General features: G+C 36.7%; 1 protein-coding gene across 1 annotated transcript in view; it reads right to left on the bottom strand.

Moving 5' to 3' along the window:
• Nucleotides 1-21,642, bottom strand: part of SYN3 (synapsin III) — a 195,062-nt gene that overhangs the window by 21,925 nt on the left and 151,495 nt on the right. The window contains exons 7-9 of the mRNA XM_026695435.2: nucleotides 19,853-19,915; nucleotides 3,493-3,635; nucleotides 192-266 (exon numbers count right to left, since the gene is read on the bottom strand). Coding sequence (XP_026551220.1) covers nucleotides 192-266; nucleotides 3,493-3,635; nucleotides 19,853-19,915 — 281 coding nt within the window. The remainder of the gene's footprint in view (nucleotides 1-191; nucleotides 267-3,492; nucleotides 3,636-19,852; nucleotides 19,916-21,642) is intronic.

Here is a 21,642-nt window from a genome sequence, read left to right as displayed (position 1 = left end):
GTTGACCAGCTAAATGATAAGGAAGAGAAGCAAAAAGCAGCAGGTGCCATGTTTTAATGTTCAAGAATACAAATTGAGTTTCCGCACTACTGCTGGCTGTTGAGATAATACTTACTGTATTAAGTATTAAGCCTATCAGTTCTACCCCGAAAGATTGTATGTTAGTAATAGTAGCTCTTTCTATTTAATACCTCTCAGTCATAGCGATCTGTTCCAACATGGCAGAACCTGTGTTTGCTTTCCAGTTTCCAGAGATTGATGTCCTCCTGGGAAAAACAAACAAGCCATATGAGAACAATTAATGCTCCCAAACATTGTAATTCCTCTCCAAACTGAACAAAGGAGGGAAGAAATGAGGGAAGCAGGACAGACTGAGTTGGCACAAAATCCTTTCAGAGCCCTGCTGTCTTCGAAGCTTTTAACAGTTGCTGATGATTCAGTCGATGTGTAACACCATCCATAAGCTGGAAATGGCCCTCTAAATGCTGGCAACCTCCCACGTAGTTACATCTTTATCCAAATCCTTGTTGGGTGTTCTTATATCAGCCTTATGAACTCTTCTGCAGGGCATGCCAGGCATTGTACAGTAGAAATGTTTGTGAAAAGGCTGTGGAATAATTAACCTTGCCACTGTAGTATAGAATTTAAACTGCTCGTGAAGCTCTATGCCAGAAAAGCCAAGCAAAAGCTTCCCACAGAAATCATTGAGCTTTAGAATTGGTCTTAAAAAAAGGAATATGATAGGATAAAAAGCTAAACCAGTGGCTTTCATTAAGGTCTGCTTCCTATTGTGATAGAAATACAGCTATCTCTGCTGACGGAGATTGAATGGCACTAAAAACCACCCACTGGCTTTCTCCCACTGATTCCTGGTATTAAAGGACTTGAGTCTTTTTTTCTTGTAACTGATTATTAATGCCTGTGCTTACTGATGGTGCCGCTTGCAGACTTGGTCTTCTGAAATTACATTTTGAGTGTAGCATCCAGAAAGTTGCCCAGCTACATAATCAGATACTATAAATGTCAGCTTTCACAGGCTCTTGATGTGCATCATCAGAAGGGTACAAGAATATAGTTGTCTACTGAAAAGTAGAACATTTTGAAACTAATATTCAGAATTTTAATTTTAGTACCGGTCATGATACTCAAACATTGAGCACATCACTTGTTATAGTGATACAAATAATTTTTCCACATGCTGGAAAAGAACTGGTTATAAGGTACATTTAATTACACTTTGAATCATCATCATCATCATCTTTTAATGACCCCATAATCCCTTGTGGGATGGAGTCTGGGCAACTGAATGGAGGTAGCAGAGTGTTTAATGGCCGGATACCTTTCCTGTCATCAGTAGATATATTCTCATTGTGCCCACAGAGAAAAATATCTGCGTCTACCTAGGATCAAACTCATAGCCTCCTGATTGTGAGGAGGGCACTCCACCTCTAAGCCACCACACCACTCTATTTAATTATATTTTGAATGATGCTTGGGTAAGACCACACAATGTGTTTTAATTCTTACAGCAAAAGCTAAGTCCAGTTCTTTCAAATACATGACTATTCAGTTCGGGAAATGGTATATTGACAAGCTAAGGAAGTGCTAATCTTTCTGGACTTTAAAAAAAAACCATTTCAGTTCAAGAGCTGAATCTACATTTCAATTTTGGCTGATGTCTCCTACTTGTGCAGTCTTAACTTTTTAAAGTTAGCATCTCTTCTGCCCTCAGAAAAGATGGCATCACTTAAACAGAAATTTAGATCATTACATGTTATCTATATACATTTTATATCACACACAAAAACCACAATTTACTAAGATCCATATTGATGGATTCAAGGAGAAGTTTAACACAACATTGGCAAAGAGATATATTACTGATGATATCAGAATGGGAAGCATAATCAACAGAGGTAACATTAGCAGCATATATTCACAATTGAAGTTTGCCTAAATTCAAGCAAAATAGTTTCCATGCATATTATAATATTACATAGCAAGGCAAATGTAAACATTAGAGCACACTTTGAGGAGAAAATAATAGATTAAAGAACTGAAGTTAGAAATACATAAAAATTGAATTGTATAAATATTGAATATCAGTTAGAGTACAAATGGGAAGTTGGAAACTAAATATTTATTCAATAGTGCTTTTAGCAGATTTTTCCCCCTTTTCTCTCATGTGATTTATCTTTAAATAATAAATAGTGGAGATATTGGAATTCAAGTCAGAATTTAAAAAAGAAACTTATAATCCTTTTCCTTTTTGTTAAAAACAACTTTGTATATTTTGCTTTTTATCTATTATCAACAATATATTGAGCACCAACTACACAATTTTGCAGTCCCTCTGTCCACCTACCAATTCAATGTTTGCTCTAATTTTTTTGTCTATCTAGTTTTAAAAAATATTAATAAAAGAGAAAAATGAGTTTTTTCAGAAAAAAAGTGTACCTTTTTACTTCATTTCTTCTACTTAGCCGCTTATGCTGATATTGGTAAATCATGTAAAATAGTTTCTTTCTTTTTCTTTCTTTCTTTCTTTCTTTCTTTCTTTCTTTCTTTCTTTCTTTCTTTCTTTCTTTCTTTCTTTCTTTCTTTCTTTCTTTCTTTCTTTCTCTCTCTCTCTCTCCCTCCCTCCCTCCCTCCCTCCCTCCCTCCTTTTTCTTTTCTTTCTCTCTCTTTCTTGTCCTATCTTGTCAAATGAATGTAGAAAAATTTTCTGATATGCTACTGATGACAAAATGTCTTACATTCTGCTTGACATACATTTAGGAAAATATTATATTGTAAACAATTGAACAAACAATAGCATTTAGGAGTATATTCTAAGAATGATGCAATTATAACATGGATTAGTTGTGGTTAAATTCCAGTTTTGCTTTTCCTGTTATTTTTTAGTTCCTAGTCTTAATTAGTAACTACCCATTACAAAAGGGCTTGTTATCCACATGCATAGTAACAGGCTGCTGTTATTTAACACTTATCTAGTCCAGGATCCAGCCCAATAGTTTTCAGTTGCTATTTTCTCTAGCCTTCAGCAACTTGCAAGCTGTTGCCCTCCAGGTATATCGGGGCTGCAACTCTAGAGTTGCATCTCTCACATCTGGAGAGCACAAATCCACTGCCCTAATCCTTCTTTTAATAGACCTTCCATCATGTCTTTTTTATTCTATGGACTGCTGAACAGCAAAGCAACCACAACATGTGTGCATTTCTTTAACTTGTGATTCAGAATCCTGTTAAGACAATATGTTTGGCAGCTGCCTAAAGCCTCCCCAGAAGGGAATGCATTATATCAAAGTTATTATTTGTCTTTTCATTTAACATACGTTACTTTTCTTGGCTAGCCTTTAAAACAAGAGAAGAATGCAACATTCAGAATATAACATGCGTTTAGAATTCTAGCATTTCTTTGGTTACTACTTTTGTTTTCAATTGAAAACAAAATCTCTTCAACACAGTCACAATATCTGTAAATAAACTCACATGTAAGCTTTGTAATTGTTGCCAATTTTCTGGATTCGGATGTCATATTTGGAGTCAACAAAAGCCTCTGTCGTGACATATGTTTTGGCCATGGCTACCACACTTACAATGTCTTGGAAATCATGTTGGTTCTCAATTTTCACCTATGATTGAAAAAGTTCCAAAATAGAAAGAAAAACAAGAAAAAGAAAAGAAAAATAGTGCAGTCAGTCAGGGATTACTAGAAATTACTATCACTTTGTTGGGTGAAATGCCCTGGGGAGGGAATACATTAAAAAAAAAGAGGGGTGGGAGTTGTAAGACATTTCTGTGCACAACACTCACTCCTTTGAGAGAAACAGAATCTTAGTCTTGTCCATTCCTCAATTCCTCCAAAGCAATTTGAAATAAATGTACTAATCATCTTCATTCCTATCAATCTGAGAATATTAGAACTACATAGAGGAGTAGAATAAGAAGACAAATGACAAATCAATCATCACAATACATGTTTGCTATTTTCTCACGATTGCTATTTGTTCTAGATAACTATTTATTGTATCAACGCTACTGCAAGTTTTGAAGCAATGCCCCTCTTCCAATCCTTGTCATCATTCCACAGAAAAAGGAAATGAAATACATTGTTGTTTGCTTTCATGTTTTAAAATAGGTATTCTGTCCATTTTCCTGTTTGCAAAATATATAAATCAATCTGATGTGTGTAATGGTGTAAAGCTGCCTATAAAAGCACCATTCCGCCTCTATTAGAGATCACCTTAAAATGGAAGGATAACACAGAATGTCCTTAGTGCATTCTAAAACAATTGCAGAATGTTTATGTTGCAAAACCGGAACAACTGCCAACTTGATTGCACTGGGGTAACCAAAATCAATTCTCCCACCTCCATCCCAAAAGGGAAGGGGAAAAAAAAGACTGAAAAACATAAAGGCCTCTTGTCAATTTCACCCTTTTATGTAAAAATAGCATCCCCCTTCCTGGACTAGCTAAGAGAGCTGAAACTCAGAAAGGAGGAAGAAAGACAAGGCAAGAGATCCTTCCAGCAGAAACATACCCATAGCCTCTCCAAAATCGCCCTGTTGAAAAAGGTTATGATTTGCATCATCATCGCTGTTTTGATTAAAACTTAGCTAGACCAGAAATAGGCATAGACTAAACTCAGCTAACATGGAATCACAAGAAATCCAGAGCTGCTTTTGAATTGGCATAAAGTCTTCCATGGAAATATCCCTAGAGTGCAGAAATTAATAGAGCAGATGTGGGTGGGGGATACTAATTTGAATCTCTGTTGTGGAACTGAATATCAACTTGAAAACTTGATGGGTTGATTCTCACTTAAATTCAGTTCCATTTGAGGCTCTGATGATCCCATCAGTACCAGAAGTACAATCTAAGCTATGGAATTTAGAACAGATATTGTCGTAGGATTCCATACATATTGCATGGAGTTCAATAAATATATCAAAGATTGCCTCTGTCATGTGAGACACAAGAGACCTTGGTGGTCCAAAGTACATTTGGTCAGCTGTGCTCAGCTGTCAGATGCAACCTTTCCTGGCTGGGTCTTGTAGAAAGTCAGTACCCACCCACTCACCCTCCTAGGGAATGAAATATTTTGGGGAATATTAAAAAGAAAGAATAGAATATTTCCCCTAAAGGAGGGATGAAAAAAAAAAATCTTAGGGAGGCAGAAACCAGCACCAGTCTCCCTGCCCCAAGCAGAAACGGAGGAGGCCAGCTTTTAGAAATGCAGATTTGATAATCCATTCAGAAAGACTGGGTCAGATAGAAACTTAGGTTGATGTGATTAACTCAGACAAACACCTAGGAGTTGCATTTCCCCTTCTGCCAATAGAGCCAGCCATGACCCCATAGGAATCTAACAACAGCCATTAGAATATTAAAGGACATGTTCTTGCAGAGGAACAGGAAGCTTAAATACAAAGCCCAACGTAGGTATAAAATCTCACCCACTCTCAACTCCATTTTGTTAGCTGTCCCAGAACTGCACGCTGTGTATGTGTTGGTTCTGTTCACCAATAAACAGAATCTTTCTTTGCAACCAGCCTCCATTTTATTTCTGGCTTAGAACTGGACCTGGATTTTTCTTCCAATAGTCTCAATAGCACAAAGTCTGACAACTACTATAGCATGCCTTGCAGTTGGCTGGAGGTTACAACTGGTACAGAATGCAGCTGCTTCAGTCATCCTAAAGGAACTACACTATATGCTACAGGTCAAGTTTCAGATCTTTCAAAATAACTTTTAAAGCCTTAAATGGTTTAAGATCCTGATGTCTGAGGAGTATCTGTTCCAGTAATACATATTTGAAGCGGGAAGAAAGCTTTCTTAAAAACCCTATGCCTTGGAGATATGCATGATGTAAGAAGATGGGAGAGGGCTTTCTCTATTCTTTCTCTCCTCCTCCCTCTTTCTTCGTCCAAGTTTTCAAGTGCCCTTCCCTAACATTGCACAACATTTCTTGGTGTTTTTTTGGTATAAGTTGACTATTTTCCTTTTTACCTTTGCAGCCTTAACATAGCCCGACCACATTCTACTATTCCTTCTGAAAATCTGTATCTATATTATGATTCCTTTTGGTTAAGGCTTTTAAAAGTAATATTTGCATGTTACCATATTAATTTATGCACATCACAAAGTATAATCTTTTATGAGATTCCTAAAGATAAAGAATTTTTTTAAAAAATGAAGTTATCTCAATTTTGCTTGGTGCTTTTAACATGTCACACCCTATAACCATATCATCTTCAAGCTGGAGATAACAACTGCATTCATTCATATCATCTGGAAAGTACCAGATTGCAGAAGGAGGCCCTGTCTGACTCTCTTTGGTTTTGTATGTGGTTGAAAAGACACCAGTGTATGTATGTAGTAGCAGTTTTCAGATTTAGCTAAATATGAGATATGGTCTACAAAAATCAGGATAACTGCTTGAAAGCATTTAAGAGTAAGTGCTGGAATTGGGGGGGAGGGGGGGAGAGTAAAAGTTCAGGGGGTTTATTGCTTTGGTGCCATTTAGTGATTCTTTGACATTTGCAGTGCCAGATCTGGTAGCTCAACAGTAGGTTTAGGATCAGAAAGCTTATTGGATCCTATCCAGACTGCTTCTTTACCAAGCATTGTTTGCTTGTCCTTGTCTTTACAGGAATGGGTGCTTTTTGAGAATTCATGACAAAGAGAAATGAACAAACATTTTTCTGGCATGGAGTGGAGCCATGTTCTTCTGCCTGTTTGTGCAGCTGCTGGAGATATAGAATGTCTATGTGGAAAAGAAAGCAACTCTGCTGTCATTTTTAACTTTTACCACTGTAAATATATTATATAGAAATATATACCCCCCCCCCAAAAAAAAACCCCAATGACAAACTACTTATAATTTTAATATGGTGCATGACCTTTGTAACAATTATACAATGGCTGCATTGCTATTAACTTTCGATATTGTAAAACTGGATGCTCTTCTATCATTAAACTTAAACATGTAAATAAAATAATGACATTTCTCTTCCTGATTAAACAAATATGTCTCTTGTTTTGTTTTGTTTTTTTCTCAGTGTTTTAGACTATGACCTTGTTGGAGCAAACTTGTATTCTGCAATAAGGAGTACTGAATTTTAAAAAATAAAAAGAAGAAAGCATGGTAAGCTGCATTTGGACAGACAAAATAGACACCTTGGTGCCACTCAGTTTCATGCTACGAAGCTTCTTCCTTTATCTAACTTTATTTTTTTTAAATATTTACAGTAAATTTAAAAGCAAAGTGCTGGTGTCTCACTTTACTGGTGTCTCACTCCCAAATGCATTCTTACAAAATAAAAGAGGACTTCATTTGGAAATGGACTAACTTGCCCCAAGAAGGCAGAGCTGAAATGGCAGAATATCTAGAAGTCACAAGGACCAACTTCACCAGTTAGTCTTCTAGTAAATGGGTATCTTATGACCACTTGGATTCAAGCTGGTAACTTCTTGGGCTAGGAAGTGAAGCAGGATTGGTCAACTATGTGGATGAAGGACCACAAAAAACCTCAAGAAAACTGCCTATGTGGTCAACAGAAGTTGTACTTAACTGGACAGCATCATTATTTTTTATGCCAGATACACAATTTGAATTCTAAAGTTATTGATGGAGTACTGCAGCCCATTTAATAAACTGATACATGGCTTTAAGAGGCGGTTTGCTGTTGACATCCTCTCAGGGCAGAGATGCCTCTAAAGTCATCTAGAGGCTCTAGGAAACATTAGTTGGAAATCAACTTTATTTGTGCCAAAACTTTGATTCAATTTTCTTTCTTCTAGAATGCTGATCCCCTTGTCTCCCCTCTATGATTGGTAGTCTACATAAATACAAAATGGAAAAGAGTGGCATGCTTGACAGTAGTTAGATTACTTCATCTCAGTGAGAACTATTTGTGCAGATGCAAATTTATAGTCTAAATCTATTCACATAAAATCATTTGCGTTCTCAGTGGTTTTTTTCCCCTGTGATTGTTAAAGCAGGATGACAATACATTTTATTATCAGTTATCGATGTAAGCTATTAATCCTCAAACTGGTGACCTCCAACCATGTTGGGATTTTAACTTCCAGAATTTTAAATACTGGCATGTATCACGTATCAGTCTGAATTCAGCTGGAAATCATCAGATTGAGGAAGGAGGATAAAATCTGAAGCCCATTTATCTATCTACAGTAATATAGAATTAAAAAAAACACCTTGCTGCTATTTACACATAGCTTCTTTGGCAAGCCAAACACTGTTGGAAACATGGTACTCGCATCTCAGGAATTCTTTAATCTGGGCTGCAGTACTCAGTAGGATGTTGACTTTGGGTTTCATGGCCTAAATGACCATTCCCCAATGTGAGGGTTTTTATGAAAAGATGAGGGACCATAGTTATTATACAGCCTAGAAGCTCCCTGATTACTCTTTCCAGAACAATTCTGCTATTTGGGAGTATTATGTCACAATGATTGGAATTTAGCTTATCTAATCCTCTGAAACTTCCAGTAAGGGCAGACTCTCATGGTTTCCTTCTCTTTGGAAATATAGGAACCGTGGTGGTGCAGTGGTTAGAATGCAGTATTGTAGTCTAATTCTGCTCCTGCCAGCAGCTTGATCCTGACCGGCTCAAGGTTGACTCAGCTTTCCATCCTTCTGAGATTGGTGAAATGAGGACCCAGATTGCTGAGGGCAATATGCTGATTCTGTAAGCTGCTTAGAGGAACTGGTGAAGTGGTGGAACAATGGCTGATGACTTCTTTTTATCGGTCCATGATAGAAAGTGTCCTCACATACTGTATAACGGTATGGTACGCTGGTTTAACAGCTGCAGACAGGAAGGCACTACAGTGAGTGATTAATTTGGCACAAGAAACCCTAACACCACTGGATGACATTGTCAGGTCTCGCTGTTTCAGTAGAATAAGGAAGATACTTAGGCATGATTCACACCCTGGATAATGTTTCTTTTCACTTTTGCCATCGGGCAGAAGATATCGAAGTATAGCCAGCTGGACAAAGGTTTAAAAACAGCTTCATACATATGGAAACGTATGACTAGTTTCCCGCCCCCAATTACTTGTATAAGGATTATTCTGTATACTATTCATGTTTTGTATTTCTGTTATGGATTGCACCAGTAGAGGCTAAACCAATTTCATTGTATACATGATGTACAATGACAATCACAGCTATTATTATTAAGTAAGTGTTATTGGTATTGGTATTTGACCAGACTGCAATGTTATAACCAAGGAGTAAGCATCTTGCTTCGAAATATTGTGTGAACACGGTCCTGTCTCATACAATGGCCAAAAAAAGAAGAGTGTGTGAAAAAGCAGAACCCTTATATTCTGTGGATTACAGATTTCTTAGCTTTGAAATGTGTACATGTATGTGTATGTGCATGTGTGCTCTTTTCAAGTCTATGCTCTCCAAAAATGGGTGGCATTTTTGCCAAATAAAAGTGACAGTACTAAGTACTGTGAGGGGTGCTATCTAATAATCCAGGATGCTGGGATAAAAAGATTACACATTTCATGTCCAGAAAATGTTAAAATATTATGTTGTCTCTATTTGAATATTTCTTTGAACTCTTTCCTATATTTTTGAGCCAAATGACCCCAAGAGCAATTAATATTTAAACAAACAAACAAACAAAGGAAATGAATGGTCTCACTATGCCTTTTGCAACTTCATGTATCTGTTTTTTTTAGCAGATATGAGCATCCAAATAAAAGTGTTCTGGGCTGATTTGCTGAAGTCCAAATAAATACAAGCATAATTGTATCTGATCCTTGTCTGCTGAGGGGTCTGCTATGCTTGTGTAAAATCAGTTTGTGTACAGTATGTTTTTTTTCCTTGAAACAACCACACACAAAAGAAGTAACTGCCGAGAAATGTTGCAGATTTGAGGAGAATATACATATTGAACTTCTTACATCTCACATCTTCAATAAGTTAGAGTTCAGGAAAGGCACTGGAGTACTTTCCACCACAACTTTGGATGTACCCAGGAGCATTTTATCATTATACAGATAGTCCTCAATTTTCGACCACAACTGAGTCCAAAATTTATGTTGTTAAGTGAGACATTTCTTAAGTGAGTTTTGCCCCGTTTTTATGACTTTTCTTGCCAAATTTGTTAAGCGAATTGCTGCAGTTGTTAAGCTAGTAACCCGGTTGTTAAGTGAACTTTGCTTGTTGGAAGGTTGAGAAAAGGCATCCCATGATCCTGGGACACTGCAACCATCATAAATATGAACCAGTTTCCAAGCATCCGAATTTTGATCACGTGACAATGGGAAGGCTGCTGTAAGTGTGAAAAACGGTCATGAGTTACTTTTTTCAATGCCATTGTAACTTTGAGCACTCACCAAATGAACTGTTGTAAGTCAAGGACTACCTATACATACCCATTTAAATCCCCACGCAGTTCATAGATTGGTTGCCTTCTAATTAACAGGCAAGGCAAGGCAAGGCTGAATCCAGACAGCTTGGTAGGTCTTCTGGCTAGAGGAGCCAAAGCTGCCTTAAGTTTGCTGTTGCACATAATGCGCCTTATGTCACACACACAACTGTGCTCTGCACTGCGGACTCTACCTCTATAGCATGCATCAAAACAAAGAATAGAATAGAATAGAATAGAATAGAATAGAATAGAATAGAATAGAATAGAATGGAATGGAATGGAATGAACAGAATAGAATAGAATAGAATAGAATAGAATAGAATAGAATAGAATAGAATAGAATAGAATAGAATAGAATAGAAAATATGGAATGGGGTGGGATGGGATGGGATGGGATGGGATGGGATGGAATGGAATGGAATGGAATGGAATGGAATAGAATAGAATAGAATAGAATAGAATAGAATAGAATAGAATAGAATAGAAAATATGGAATGGGGTGGGATGGGGTGGGATGGGATGGGATGGAATGGAATCTAATCGAATCGAACTGAAAATATGGAATGAAATGGGATGGGATGGGATGGGATGGAATAGAATAGAATAGAATAGAATAGAATAGAATAGAATAGAATAGAAAATATGGAATGGGGTGGGATGGGATGGGATGGGATGGGATGGGATGGAATGGAATGGAATGGAATGGAATGGAATGGAATAGAATAGAATAGAATAGAATAGAATAGAATAGAATAGAATAGAAAATATGGAATGGGGTGGGATGGGGTGGGATGGGATGGGATGGAATGGAATCTAATCGAATCGAATCGAAAATATGGAATGAAATGGGATGGGATGGGATGGGATGGAATAGAATAGAATAGAATAGAATAGAATAGAATAGAATGGAATGGAATGGAATGGAATGGAATGAACAGAATAGAATAGAATAGAATAGAATAGAATAGAATAGAATAGAATAGAAAATATGGAATGGGGTGGGATGGGATGGGATGGGATGGGATGGGATGGAATGGAATGGAATGGAATGGAATGGAATAGAATAGAATAGAATAGAATAGAATAGAATAGAATAGAATAGAAAATATGGAATGGGGTGGGATGGGGTGGGATGGGATGGGATGGAATGGAATCTAATCGAATCGAATCGAAAATATGGAATGAAATGGGATGGGATGGGATGGGATGGAATGGAATAGAATAGAATAGAATAGAATAGAATAGAATAGAATAGAATAGAAAATATGGAATGGAGTGGGATGGGATGGGATGGAATGGAATAGAATAGAATAGAATAGAATAGAATAGAATAGAATAGAATAGAATTGAGCTGGAAGGGACTTTGGAGGTCTTCTAGTCCAGCCCCCTGCTCAAGCAGGAGAACCTATACTATTTCAGATAAGTGGTTGTCTAGTTTCTTTTTAAAAACCTCCAGTGATGGAAAGCCCACGATTTCTGAGGGGAAGCTATTCCACTGGTTAATTGTCCTCACTGATAGGAAGTTTCTCCTTAATTCCAGGTTGCTTCTCTCCTTGATTAGTTTCCAACCATTGTTTCTTGTCTGGTGCTTTGGAGAATGATTTGACTCCCCACATTTCTGTGGCAGCCTCTCAAATACTGGAATCCTGCTATCATATTACTCCTAATTCTTCTTTCCTTTAGACTAGCCAAATCCAAATCCTGCAGGCATTCTTCATATGTTTTAGTCTCTAGGCCTTTGATCACTTTAGTTGCTCTTCTCTGAACTTTTCCCAAAGACTCAAGATATTATGTTAGAATATTAGAAAGTTATTGGCAGTTGGTATCTCAGTTCCACCTGATATTAGCTGCCTCATGCAAAGACTTTGACAATTCACAGACTGGCTGCTTTTAAAATTTTTATTATTATTATTTAAAAAATAGAAAAATAATTTTGGGTGGATAATTAACAGCATGATCCACAGAGTCCACTGGCTGATCTGTCAACATGCCAACTGCAGGCACTTGCGCAATGTGTAGGCAACTGCTGATGAACAGTGCATGAACGATGGGACATCTTTGCGCTGAAGTAAGGAGCCTGGATAGAAGTGCCCAGATGTCAGAAAAGGAAAGGAAAATTCAGCAGAGGCCAAAAGCTCACTTTAAATCTGAGTATTAAAAAAAGTATTGAAAAAAATCAAGGCAAAAGACAATGAAAGATCAGCCTTATCTGTAGCTCAGGAAATTAAGTTCATATGTTGCTCATGGCTTTATTTCCTAGGTCACCGTCAGTGTTTTCCCCTTCAATTCCATTAACTTTTTTTGGGAGGGGGAAAACTTAATTAGGTTATAAATGAAAAGTGAAAGTATCTGGACTACAGATGTATACTTTGGCTCCTTTCAAATAGGAGGTAATGGAAATTTAAAGAGTGGGTTTGCTTCCATGGAACACACATTGCAGGGGTTTTTTGTGGTTTTTTTTTTTTGGATGTCATAAATCTTAGGTTACATGTTCAATCTGGGTGCTCCTAATTTGGTGTTCAATAAACACATTTCTGAACTTTGTGTTACATACTGTATTTTGGGTTGGAATCACTACGGCTGAAATTATGAAATTGATTTCAAATTTAATAGATCTTTTTCCTTTCTCCAAATATAAGCAGCTCTATATTAAGACAGATCTTTAGATTCTAATAATTTAGTGAGTTTTGTGGATAAGAGGTAGCAAATCTTCAGTAAACTAAGCAAAGACTTTGATTCCAGTGGTTTGACAAAAAGGAAGCAGCTTTTGGCCAGTTATCTGACTCATATATTAGTAAAGATGTATGGAATTTTTATTTATTTAATTAATTGAGAAAAGTGTAATCTGTAGAACACAAACTACAGGTGCTAGTAATCATTAGTTTTAATAAATAAGAAAAAGAGAGACAGAAGGAGATGCAATATGCTGGACGTTGGTGTGAATATTCAGTAATGGATAAGAAGTCTGAATTAAGCATTGTTTTCCGTTGGAGATATGCGAATGTATAGTATGCAGCTGTGATGACCAGGGGCATGGCACAAAGGCAACACAGTCAGATAATCAGTAGCAGTCCCTTTATTAGCTTCAACTTTGCCCCCAATGTCCTGGTGACCTTCTGGGCTGGAGAAAAACTCTCCCAGGAACAGCTTTTTGCTGCAGAGAATCATGTCCAAAATGTGGTCAACAAAAACTGTAACTATAAGTCCAATCAAGACAAGATGAGGTAATTAGTCTGGCAGGGCAAGAGAAGGAATTCCAGACGTGAAGGAACGATAGTAATTCAATATGGTTGGGAGGATGCCAGGAACACAGATAATCAAAGTCAACACAAGATAAACTCACATTTATTCCCAGCAGATGCCGCACTCAGCATGCATCTCTTTTAAACTCCTTTCCCAGGTGTGGCTAAGCCACACAACCCATGTTACTCTCTTCTCCATTCCTCCCTAGGTGCCCTAGGATGAAGAGGGGCCTGGGTCTTCCTCTGAACTCTCTCTCCCTTGCTCTACCTTCCCCTGTTCTGCCCAGCCAGACTTTGCCCTTCCCCAGTTTCTTCCACAGCCAATGGAACCACACTCCCACTCCTGTCAGCTGTTCGTCTTCCTCCTGGGATTCAGACTCCGACAGGGGCATGACAGTGACTTTTAAATGTTTTGAGATTTAAATATGAGATTCTAGGAATCTTTAGTTTGGAATAACAGAATAACAGAGTTGGAAAAGAACTTGGAGGTCTTTTCTGGACTATATTTTGATTTGCATTACTATGAACTTCTTTTCAACAATATATATTTCATATACACAGACATACACATATGGACATAGTTAAAAAGGGTAGAAAACTTAAATATCACTAAAAAAAATTCTTGAAAGAACACAACCATTAGCTCAGTGTGATATGTGTTCTACTAATTTTTCATTTCAACTTCCCAAGAGCTTCCATTTAGAAAGACTTAATTATTTTGCAAAGAGGTCTTGCCAAGAAACAAACTATAAATCTCCTTACACAAAGAATTTTAAAACTCAATTACAATGCTTCAGTTATTTCCATCTACAAGAGGTTTATTCTGAACAATCCACATTACTAATAATTTCCAGATACTGACATTGTGACACAATGTCTTTATATTCAGAAAAAGATTTAATAATTGAGCTCATTGAGAAGCTTGTAATTTATAGCAATGAGTGCAGCTGCTAAAATGAATCAATATATGTGTGAACGGGAAGTTTAACCTGTGTTACATCTGAACTTAATTGCCCTTTTTAAAAGAAAATATTTGCCTGTTGTCAACTACAGACTTTTACTCTTTTCCTTTTTCATATTTCAGAATCACTTATTTCTAGCCTTGGAAAAAACATAATGATGAAAAAGCTTTCTCCTTTAAAAGACTTGATGTTTAATGGTCCTCCTTATTTTTGGTTATATATAAAAAAAAAAACAAAAAACCCCAAATCCCCAAAGCATGAAAATACTCCACCCTAAATAATGCAAATAGTAGCTATAAACAACTGTGTTGGTCCATGAATTGCTTCAAATAGATACTTTAAAAAATGTGGCTAACGGAGATCTCTTTATTTGATCTAATTTTAGAGGCCTAAAAACAAAGTTAAAGTTACAAAAATACACATTACCCATAAATAGGAAATGTACTTTCCCTTCACTATAAAACTGGCACAATATTGTTCCATGATCTGGTCAAAGAAACGTGAAGACTCTGTTTGAAAGGATATGGTACAGTTGAGAGCCAACTTACCATATAACTGGCATGTATTTTCACAATGAGTGTTTTAAGTTTCATATAGATATGGAGAAATTTGGGGACATATGCTCTCCCCTCATTTGGTCCGTAATAGGTCTACAGAACAACTTAGTTGGTTTCCACAAGCTTCTAAAAAGGAGCTTCTTCGGAGTGCTTTGAGTTGTTGCATCTTTTATTGTCTTGCTATTGTGGTATTATTTTTTAATTTTGTTATGGGGTTTTGTTTATACAGTATTATATTGTTTTCTATGTGAGATGCTAAAAGTATTTTTTTATTGTGGCAGCAATAAAATAGGATTAATAGTAGGACTCAGGCAGATGTCATGATCCAGGAATCAAATGATGACTGAGGCAGAGAAGCTATTTCAGCAGGACCTGTGGAATGTCAGCCTCAGGAGATGCAAAGTAAAAAAAATCTCCTGATTGTACTTTTCCCTGAGCAGTATGGACAGTCAGATGATGATGTAAGGCCTTCCAGCCCCTTTATCCAGGAAGTAAAGGGGTGAACAGATTAATGACATTCTATTGGGCTCCTTCAAGCAAGCAAAGGAACAAATCTCTTGATCAGTGACAGCTGGCTATATAGCCTGATTTAAGATGCAGCCATGACCCACCTGATCTTTCAGTCTTGCATACTGTTTGTGCCTGACAACCTTGACCTATATCAGGGATCTCCAAACTTGGCAACTTTGAGACTTGTGGATTTCATGGCTGGCTGAGGAATTCTGGCAGTTGAAGTCCACAAGTCTTAAAGTTGCCAAGTTTGGAGACCTCTGACCTATATCTTGGAACTTCTGTTAAATAAAATCCATTCAGGTAAGTTTCTTTTAGAGAATCTGCTTTGGCTTGCAATCCTTGTCTGCTGGTATATTTTGGCCTTAACTAAACTGCTAGAAAATGAGTGTATACTTTAATTGGAACATGAATCAGGATACCTGGGAGATTTTAATGGCAGGTTGTACAACCTGGCTAGTATTACACAAATATGGTGTGGGACAAGTTAAAATTCAACATATTCATTCTTAAGAACATGTAGCATTTGTTATTAATCTGTTTATACCTTTTGAAATTTCTTGATTTACATATAATTAATGTAGTTAAGTTCGTTAATAAAATTCAAATTGCAAAGGTGGCTGGTTGAAGAATTTTGATGCTGGTGTGAAATAAAAATGCTCCATTTACATGACACCATTTACATTATTATGAGTTGGAGGGTTGGTCACATTATGTCACCAACAATCCTTCTGTTGTGTTTTGTATTTTATTTCATGGAAAAAGGCAAAGAGAGTGAGAATAGGGACAAAGATACCTGTGAGAAATAACAGCAAGTATACACTGGGAAAGTATTGAGAAATTAGAAAGTAACCCCTCAAGCTACATTATGAGAGATATTTAATCCCATGCTTTGTATTCCTTCTTAAAATATTTTTCTTTGAAAAAAATAATTGCCAGCTCAGTCATTGTCCGTAGTTCTATAGATTGAATGATCAGTTTGGGTGTTCTCTAACAGTAGGTATTAGAGGAGTTTTCATTGTGTGGGTGTTCATTTCCATTTTCTGATGTCCAAAGCAGAATAAGTATATACACGTCTTCCAACAAAATGAATATCCATGCAAGTTTATCAAAAAGTACCTGACCATTCAACTTACTACTGCACAACCAACACAAGCTATTAAAAGACTAATAATATTGCCATACACCAAAAACATCTCAAACAACCTAAAGACTATTGTAATCACACATCATCACTATAGTACACAGACAAATTCAAACCTTCCAAAATATTTTAAATAAACCAAAAGACAAAATCGGACAAATAATCAAGCAGTAAATAATAACCCAATCAATGAAATACTAAGGAGAAAAGAACATCTCTAGTAACAAGGAAAGGACAAGCTACAATATATAAACAGAGAGCAAATCCCACTCCTTTTTAGCACTGAAAATGTTACTTCGTCTGCTAACAAAATGTTTTCAAAGAAACAACCAAGCTCAGAGAGCACTATGGACTCTACAAAGGGTACAAGCTTTGTTTGCCAGGAAGAGGAAAATAAGGCAGAGAACTGAATTTGCTTCCTGCAAGAAATACAATAGTAATATGATTCTCCTAAAAATCTGATGGGGAAGAGTGCTAATGCTGTAAACCTTCATCTTATTTCAGTCTTTCTCACTCTGTCTCTGTATATAAACTATACCACAGAAATGTCAAAAACCTCAATGAATCCTTTCAGAAAATAAGCCTGGGTGAGCACAGGTACACTGAAAATCTTACCATTAAGAAGTGAAGTATATAAGCATAATCATCTGAAAATACTAAACATTTACTTCTGACAGATTGATCACACAACCAAAGTAGTGAAGAAAAATGTCACTGAAATTGAGAGAATTGTGTGGATATGGATGGCTTTATGTACTCTATGGGCACCTGCCTTTCATATGATTTCACATTGGCCAGATTAGTTTATATAAAACTGAAGACCAGCAAGATATTTTCAGTGCATATTTCTGAATTGAGTATAGATAAATTGCAAGATTAGATCCAGGAAAGGCAATTATCTTAAGTTACTTAACATGGAATTACTGTAGAGGCTTTTGCATGGGTGAAGATAATAAATGGACTTGCCAAGGATTGAGTTTACCTCTTAAGATGTGGCATCCAATTAAAAGGGAGCATCATAATTACTGGCTTCCTTTTAATATAACATGTAACAGAATACATCAGAGTGGCAATACACTACAGAAAACTAGTTTTTTTTGTTTTTGTTTTTAGAATTCCAAGGTTTGCACAGCAGGAAACCTTGGCTATGACAGCCAAACACAGGAACTTATCTGATTTCTAATTTGCTCTAAACTCCTGATCTGTTGCCAGGTAGTTTTGAAGTTCCTTCCTGCTAGTTCAGTCCATAGTTGGCATTAGATAAAATAAATAGGCATTGCATTAACAAATCATCTTTGTCTCTGCCCTTCAGTCAAAAAATTACCATAGAAGGTGATATTATAGAAGAAATTTTGAACTAGATTGAAGAGCACTTGGACAATTTCATGCCCAAAACCAATATATCAACCCTAAAAGATTGCTTAATTGATCAATTGCTTAATCTATCAATTGATCATATCAATTGATATGATCAATTGATATGGTAACATAAGATTGTGAAATTTAGATAATGCAGAAGTTAAAAGATGTATAGTTGATAGCATGAAATGACAAATGCTTAACATCGCATAAGGTAGCAAAAAAAAAAATTAAGTATCTAGGGCTGCCAAAAAACTGGAGTACATAGCACAGCTAAATAGGTTGCCTCATCGAAATGGAATGGGCTGGTCATATCATTTGATGAGCATATCAATGCTGGAAAACAATAATCCTTGATTAGATATGAGCTGACCTTAAGAAACATAGAAAATGTCCAAAGAAATACTGGGAAGTTGATATAATTCAATTAGAAAGTATTGTGAAGAAGCTGGAAAACAGATGAAGAGGCCTTTATTCTGCAGTGGATTGATTTGGGCTGATAATAAATCATGTATGTGCATGTGCATACGTCTGTGCATTCATAGGGTATGATGGTTCAGTGGTTAAAAACACTGGACTTGTTGGCTGGAAAGTTGGCAGCCTCGATTTGAGACCCAAGCACTGCACGATGGGGTATGCTCCAGTACTTACCCCACCTCCTGTCCACCTAGCAGTTTGAAAGCATGCAAATGCAAGTAGATAAATAGATACCACTTTACTGGGAAGATAACAGAGTTCTGTGCGCTTTGGCATATAGTCATGCTAGTCACATGACCACAGAAATGTCTTCGGACAATGCTGGATTGCAGAGTTTTAATTGTATAAGCTGATCCAAGGTTATTGTGGTTTCCTCAAAAATCATGATTAGCAAGACTCACATAAACCAGGTAATTAACTCTTGCCCAGATTAGTTTAGTTCTTCCTTACAAGGTTGGTTGCCAAGCAGAGAAAGTGCTTGTTAGATTGAAGAGGTCTTTACAAATGAATTGTCACTTAAGTTCAAATCCAAATTCTTATTTGCCTTGGAATAAACAAGATATTCATATAGAAATAGAATTCCAGGAAAAATGGCTAATTAGGCAGAAAAACATAGTTATAAAACTGATGACTTAACAACTTTCTAGCAGCTGAGCCAGATCTGAATAATCTTTTGTAGCTTTGTCTTAGAATTATTCTCAGTAATAATATTTTCAATGCCAATGGATATCCTAGTGTTTCTTTTTTGCTTTATTTTATTAAAACTGAATGCACACAGACATATGTGCAAGAAAAGGGGGAAAAAGCAGGGATATTTTGCCATGTTGCTGTTAAAGGCTCTGCAATTAAAAATTCTGCATACACAATGAAAGACAGAACCAAGCTTTCCTGTGAAACAATGATCCCTGATATGTTTCCAGGTTTTGTGAATTTACCCTGGAAGAAATATATTTGCCCTCATCACATTAAATTTCCTGTTAAAAGTTTTTTATTTCAATATCCTGCACTCTGGGTAATAACCATTTGTTTCTTTCATATGGTCTGGCCAACATGATCAATATAGGGATTTACCTCTTTTAATGAAGGGCCGAAACAAAGATTTTAGAGAAGTTTGACTTATTGGACTGAAGTGATTCTGCACTATCATATTCATGTGAGAATGTCTATGCACATCCTTACCTTTCCCATTCCTGCATGAGCATGTCCTAGCTTGATGACCATTGGAAAAACTGGAGTTGTGAGCTGAAAGAGGAAAGGAATTGTTATCAAAGTAGTACATGAAAGATGGTTTCAGTGCTGTGATTTCAGTCTGGATCTATTCAACAGATCCTGAAAGCATTTGGTTATCATATGATCAAAAGAAAATATGTCTGATAGTCCTATGGAAAATGAAGCTTTCAACAAGCACTTCCCAACAACTTTTGTAAGTATCTGCTGGAGAACAAAGACTAGATGTGTGGCAGATGCACATGAGTGCACATGAATGGCTTTTTTCCTTTCCTTTCACGGAGTTCTTCAGATGTGCAGACTTTTTAAGCAGCTGCCATACACTCTGCTCAGATATTGGTGGAAGTTATTTGGGGATCTAAAAATATGTTAAGTTTGCGATCACCAACTGTCATGTATAAGTCTTCCAACTTATATTTGAGCCATTATATTTATTTTTTGTTAAATTTGGCATGTCACCCTTCAAAAGCAGATTGTTCCAGGAGACTTCATAACAAATAGAAATTGCAACATAAAAATGTAAGAACAGTTTGCATTACTATAAAACAATAAAAACATATCCATTTAAACAGCTTTAACAGCATTTTTGTTTGAAATTAGCACATTACTTTATTCAAAGCACACAAATTAAAAATGTACTTTAAGATGCTGAAAGGCAGTAAAAGGGAATACATGCTGGGAAAAGACAAAACAGAGTTAGAGGACTATCACTGAAAAAGTTGTTTTGGATAGCCACTGATGTCATCAACAAGGAATGGCTCCAATATCAAGGCTCTGAAGGTATTAGTGTGCATGTAAGAACTTAGTGAAATTAATGTATTTATCCAACCAATATATATGGTTACCCATCTGTTTTTTTAAAAAAACTTTAGTGATGAACAAAATAAATAAAATAAAGTAAATTAAAAACCAAATAAAACACCATCAAGGCTTAGTAAAGGCACAATCAGGTACACCTGTATTAGAGCCCCTCCCCCTCCCCCTGCCCCCAAATGAACATTTTAGACTAAATGCCTAAGGGGAAAACCGGGTAGGTCCTTGTGAGAAGCTAATAGAGTTGGGACTGTCTGTGGAAAGGAAGCTATTCCATAGGGGAGGTAATATGACAGAAAAGGAACATTTCCTGAGACTTACCAGTTGACATTGTTTCATTGAAGGTCCCTGGACAAGGCCCATTCTGCCAAATCTGGTAGGGTGGTGAATGCCCCTGGGGATTAATTTGGTCCCATGCCATGAGGGCTTTAAAGGTGACAGCCAGCAATTGGAATAGTACTTCGAAGCTCACTGGCAGCCAGTGTAGGTCTCCTAGCAGTGGTGTTATACAGATGTGCTGCAGTGTGCTCAATCGGCATATGCTGTGGCACTCTGGACAACCTGAAGTTTCCAGATGCTCTTCAAGGACAGCCTCACATAGAACACGTTGCAATTGTGATTAGTGCCTCCTGATCTTGAAATGGGCACAACTGGTACACAGGGAATTAAAGTACAAGCTCTCCTGGCCCTGGCTGCTACCTGCTCCTTCAACAGAAACTATGCATCCAAGAGAACCCCAGATTTCAGATACTGTAGTTTGTACCTGATGAACAGAAAAGATGAACAGGAAAGTTCTTATAAAACTAGCTTAATATGTGTATAATGCTTATTTCTACTCGGTACACTTTTATTTTATTATTAACTGAAGCATGTGGATAACTTTCAAGGGCAATCCTACAAGTACTGTAAATATTTTAAAGCAAACTAAA

The sequence above is a fragment of the Pseudonaja textilis genome, chromosome 5 (genome assembly GCF_049901715.1).
Source record: "Pseudonaja textilis isolate UNSWEBS1 chromosome 5, rPseTex1.2, whole genome shotgun sequence".
Lineage (NCBI taxonomy): Eukaryota > Metazoa > Chordata > Lepidosauria > Squamata > Elapidae > Pseudonaja > Pseudonaja textilis.
The sequence above is the reverse complement of the archived record's forward strand: the minus strand, read 5'-3'. Positions and strand labels throughout refer to the sequence as shown.